This window comes from Heliconius melpomene, chromosome 20 (genome assembly GCF_056956725.1).
Source record: "Heliconius melpomene rosina isolate 202511_hmr_F chromosome 20, ASM5695672v1, whole genome shotgun sequence".
NCBI classification, from domain to species: domain Eukaryota; kingdom Metazoa; phylum Arthropoda; class Insecta; order Lepidoptera; family Nymphalidae; genus Heliconius; species Heliconius melpomene.
The window spans coordinates 8296708-8302177 of record NC_140408.1 but is presented as its reverse complement, the minus strand read 5'-3'; the positions used below and the strand labels follow the sequence as shown (position 1 = coordinate 8302177).

Here is a 5470-nt window from a genome sequence, read left to right as displayed (position 1 = left end):
TTTGTGTTTTTATTAGCAATGTTTCACTACAGTTTTCAAACAATCAATTTAAGTAATTGGACTCAGAGATTGTAAGTAGTTTGTTTTTGCAAAATCAAATATATTTATTTTATCTGTATATTTCGCACTTAAATTAGGTAAGTCGACACAGTGACCGCTCGAATGTTACTCCATAATAAAGAAATATACGCGATAAAAGCTATACATATGTCAATGTAAATACATACAGTGTGTTGAAATAATCCATATTAGTTAAAGGTTCTAATATTTCTAAAAATAGTATTAGATTTGACAAAAAAGGAATGAATAAGGCTTTTCGCTGCTACCTTATATGGATTTATTGTAACCTTGATCCGCTCAAAGTTGAACGCTCTTGAGTGTTTCGAAGCGAACTAACTCCCCTCAAAATTAGTTATCGATTCAAATTTCGTGGTTTCGACAAAGCTATTATTTATTGATAAATAGTTTTTTCATATTATTTGATAGATGAAGTTTGTACATATTTTTAAAATATTATTATTAAAGATTAAACTGACCTAGTTTTCACTTTCTTCTAATTCAATATCACAGTGGCTTAGGTATTTGGTAAACTATGTACAGATTAAAAAAGATATTTCTTTTGTCAATTTTTTTTTATTTTAACTAAGTATCATTAGATAAAATGATTGCAATATCTATAATGATTTATCTATTAGCGATGAAATTGTCGGAAATATGTGCAGTGCAGTAACGGCCACCGAACGTGTTAATTTGTCTCGAGTGAGGAGTGAGGCTCGATGAGAAACACGAGCTCGCACGCCCTGTTTACCATGTGCGTCCACGCTCGTTTTAGCAATTGCGCTTACTTTTGCGCACAATTACTAATTATTATAGATTTTAGTTTGATTAAAAATAGTTGTAAAATAAAATGATAAGTTCTTATACAATATGTACTGTAAACAAAATACAGCCGTTTTACGTGTAGGTAACGTGTGTTAATGTTCTTTTTTTTCAGCATCTCGCATATAGCAAGGTAGGCAGAGGGAACCTAATATGTAGACCCTCCGTTTCCACAATGTTCGACGAGCGTTTTTCGAGGCATTGCGTGGTTAATGACGGTTTTTGCCTTGGTACCAGAGTGAAGAAATAAAAAAAATATGGATAAATAATATATCGTTCCCTCGAACGGGAATCGAACCGCAACATCGAACTCACAACCGTTGTGTTACAGGCCACGCTGGTACCCCTGCGCCGCCACGGCCTCTATGTTCTTTAAGCTTTATATTAAAGCGTAAAAAAATATAGATTGCAAGACGTATTTCTAAATTACTTTTTTGAAATATATTATAATAAACTTTCTAAAGAATTAAAATAATAACATGAAAGTTTTTTTTTTAATATATTGAACGTGAATTGAACGAAATTACTGAATATAACCTTAATATTATATCCATATTTCGTCTGTGTAAACAGCATGAGGAATGGCATAATTTGTGTAATTAAACCTTGAAAGATGAAGAGAAGTCGTGTTAATTTCAATTTTGTAATTGTAATACGTCATACAACCATAATTATAATGTTAATTTAGACATTTCAAATTTCTTGATTTTGTATCCATTAGGGGAATCACTGAGTGTTTTAACACTATGTTGCTTTTGCCTTTCCTTTGTTTGTTTATTTTTTTTTCGGATCACCCGTCCTTCTCTTTTCCCCATGGCCTACCCTTCTGTATGCGGGATACCACGTGATTCTGAAACAATAAAAAAAAAATAATACGATATAATATTAATTAAGGCATTTCGAATTTCGTGTTTTTATCTCCATTCATAATGTTTTTACGAGGCATCTTGATGCTTGAACCAGATTGTATTGTTATATAAATGTTGTCTTCTTTTTAATGGACTGACACAAGACACCTACATACTTTTTTACTTAAAATGAACGCTAACAGTTCTAATTACACTTGTATCAATAAGTTGTTAAAATATTTTAGTAAAATGTATACGTAGGTATAGGCCGTGTTCACGTGTTACACGTACAGGCACTGATATGATGTCATTTTGATACAATAATTTGATAAATTATTTTGGTTGGTACTATTTTTTAAGGCTTCGTAGGTTCCGTTAGAGGGAAACGAGGGTCCCGTTTACTAAGACTCCATCTCGGTCTGTGTTAGGCCGGCTATCGCCAGCCAGGGAGGCACAGTCCAATTTTTCACAGTTTATGTATTTCTATTACAACAGAATAATATATAAACATACAATATAAAAATCATAAAATAATAAATAAAAATCCTATACAATAGACATGATTGCTGTTTTTATAGCTGTACGTAACGGTACGGAACCCATCATTCGCGAGTCCACCTCTCACTTCGCCAGTTTTTTCTATCATTATTAATCAAAAAGTGGAAAATACAATTGAAAAGTACATATACAAAATAAATATATTCATTCATGTTAAAAGAATAGACAATATGCTTAGGAGAGATTAATTCTCTCCGGCGTGAATATGAAAAAAGGACTACAAATAAATCTTTTTTGCATCTATAGAATTATATTATAAATCTAAAATATTAACAACAACCGGTACACCTACAGCGATATTTACTACAGTGACTATAGTTATTTGCAAATGCATCCACTCTAGTGTTGCGCTTACGTATTACATTACGTTTGACGTGGTAACTATCTGTGCTATTATAGTTCAAGGACACCTCGTTTAACTTAAACTGCTAACTAAGTTATAAATTAATTATAACATACGATTTACTCGTATGTACAGTACCTGCTTTCACAACTTTTATTATCAGTATCTGTCTGTGTAATACGATGTGAATAATTAAATTATGAATGATCAGTAGGAGGCAGGTCGTGGGTTCGATCTCCATTCGGGGGAATTAATTATTATTTATCAATATTTAAATTTTTCGCTCTGGCACCAAGGCAAAAGCCTAGAGTTGAACTCGTAAAATTTCGCGGAAAGTATCTGTCTATTCTTCTCTGTAAAATACAGTGTGAAGCTATTAAAAAAATGAAAATAAATATTAGGGAACCAATTTTTTTAAAATGTCTTGTTAGATGCGAAGCCAGATAAGGTGGATTATAAAAGGTTTTAAATTAATTTTATGAGTAAATAACGCGCTCACTTGCCGCTTTCTGCTTTGGCAACAGTTAAAGCAACGACTTCGCAATTAATGCCATGCTTTATGCGAAATAAAATTGAGTAAGAATTAACATAGAATCCACATTTGATGATAACTATGAAATTTCTAACTTGAATACTAAATATTTTTACAAATTTAATAACTTAATAAACATTTAGTTATTTAGTTTAGTCTGTAATTATGTTTGCTGATAGATAATATGTTAAGGTAATCGTATTTTGAAGCGCGGCAGGCGTGTGACTGAAGTCGCAATAGGCTATGGGTTCGATTCCCACTCGAGGAAATGAAGTATTTAATATATTCATTTCTTCGCTCAAGTTACGAGGCAATAACGCGGCGTTGATTACCGTCACTCAACACACAGTGCCTTGAGAATTCGGAAAATGGGGAACGTCCTTAACGCTATATTTCCAGGTTCCCTCTGTTTACCCTGCTACTTGTGGGATACAGCTTACAGGGATCTAAATAACATTGATCATACTTATGTCCATACATTTGGAATCAATAAGTTGGCTGTTGTCTAAAAAGGAAAAACCTCTTGAAATTCTTTAACCAAATAAGAAATACATTAATATTTCCGCATTCTAAGTAAATTTACTCGATACATACATATATTTATAAACAAAGAACTAAATGCAATATGCAATATAATATGACATAATTTAAATAAACAACAAGAAAATTTGCAGCATTTGAAAACAGCAATATGGGTGCACATAAGGTTGTATAATGTCGGTCGCTAAAGGTTCATAAAACGTATTTCTCCAAGGCTAAGTTTCCAACTAAAAATGCATTTGCATTTATAATATGTAAGCACATTACGTGTTTTTATTGGTGCGGAAACTTAGAAGATGTGATGATGCGATCATGATGGCCATACTGATAAGGCACACCCTTAGAAAAACTTTAACGGTTCATTGAAATCGAAAGAACGCCCGGTGAATGCTTCGCTGAGAGTCCGAGGAACAGGTTTAGAACGACATCCCGAGTGGCCCGCGAGCTTGCCACTTGCCGCAGTGCTCCGTCGGCCGCTAGTGTGTATGCGCGCGCACATAAGGCATAAGGCCAACGAGCGCGAACCGCCAACTACCAACTTGTTATACCGAACTTATGACATATGAGTTAATTTTATTCTGTGATATAAACATTATTTCGTAAAAATTGACGAGAAGTGCCACAGTGTTTGTGTAATATAGCATGGTTCCAGTGGTTTTGTAAAGCCCGAGTTTAGCGATGGCGAGCTTTGAAGATCTCGCCTTCGACTGGTCGACGCTTTGCCAGGAATGCCCTGAATGCTGGACGGCATCAGGTAAGCAAATTGTTAAATGTACAATTAAGTTTGCATATATCGTGTTTATAGTTACATATTGTTTTACGGTTTTAGTAACAATTTCTAATTTGACCGGCAGGTAATTTGAATTTTAGCGAGTTTCTTTTTTTGCAAACTACCCACAATTTCTCCGAGCACACCTTTCGTTTAATTGGGAGTTTCGAGATCATCTTTCATTACTTTCATTATTGTTATAAATTTGCACTCATTGTCGAGATATTTTTGTGATATATTAATATTTTTATGTTTTGAAATTTATAAATTTATTATTATTTAAAGATTTAATGTATTCAATTATGTGTAAATTTTGCTTTACTTTACTAACGTTTATATTTATAGACCACAAATATTTAAAAATACTCGTGGACTTTGAGATGTATATTTGTATACAAAAAAATTAAATATTATTTATTTTCAAAAGAAAATTTATTTTAATAATATTTAAATAGTAAATTCTATGTATTTATTAATTATTTTTTTAAATAATGACCGGCAATGACTGAGTAAACATAAGAATTAAATATTACCTAAAGGTTATTAAGGTTATTATTGTTATAAAATAACAATAATAAATTATAAATAATTTATGATCAATAAAAGAATAAACCTTTTAAAAAAAAAATTAGTTATGTATATTGTAAAATATATAGAAGTTTTGCAAAGAAGCCTCTGCATCTGCTTGTCATACGTTTGCTTAATCACTTGACAGCGTCCACGGTCACGCTTTCATATACCTAAGATGAAGTCCATCTCTTAAGATAATTTTAGTGTGGCATTAGAGATTTATACACGAAGAGAAACATTTGCATGTAATTACTGTAGTGAATAAAATTGTATTTTTTAAAAATAATTATTATGAATTTCTTTGTGATATACGATCTCTTCTAATATATATTAATTTATGGAAACCCAGCTCTTTCTTTTGATTTTACTTTGTGAAATAATGAGGTTAGGTATAATTAATTTAGCTATTTTTTTAATATTATTAAATATTA

The 5470-nt window shown here is 31.8% G+C and overlaps 1 protein-coding gene across 1 annotated transcript in view; it reads left to right on the top strand.

Annotated features, from left to right (window-relative positions):
- The first annotated feature begins 4236 nt into the window (after nt 1-4236).
- The window catches only part of Cen (cerebellar degeneration-related protein 2-like), a 76650-nt gene continuing 75416 nt past the window's right edge, over nt 4237-5470 (top strand). Inside the window, exon 1 of the mRNA XM_085205294.1 lies at nt 4237-4454. Within this exon, the coding sequence (XP_085061420.1) occupies nt 4379-4454 (76 nt within the window). The 5' untranslated portion in view covers nt 4237-4378. The remainder of the gene's footprint in view (nt 4455-5470) is intronic.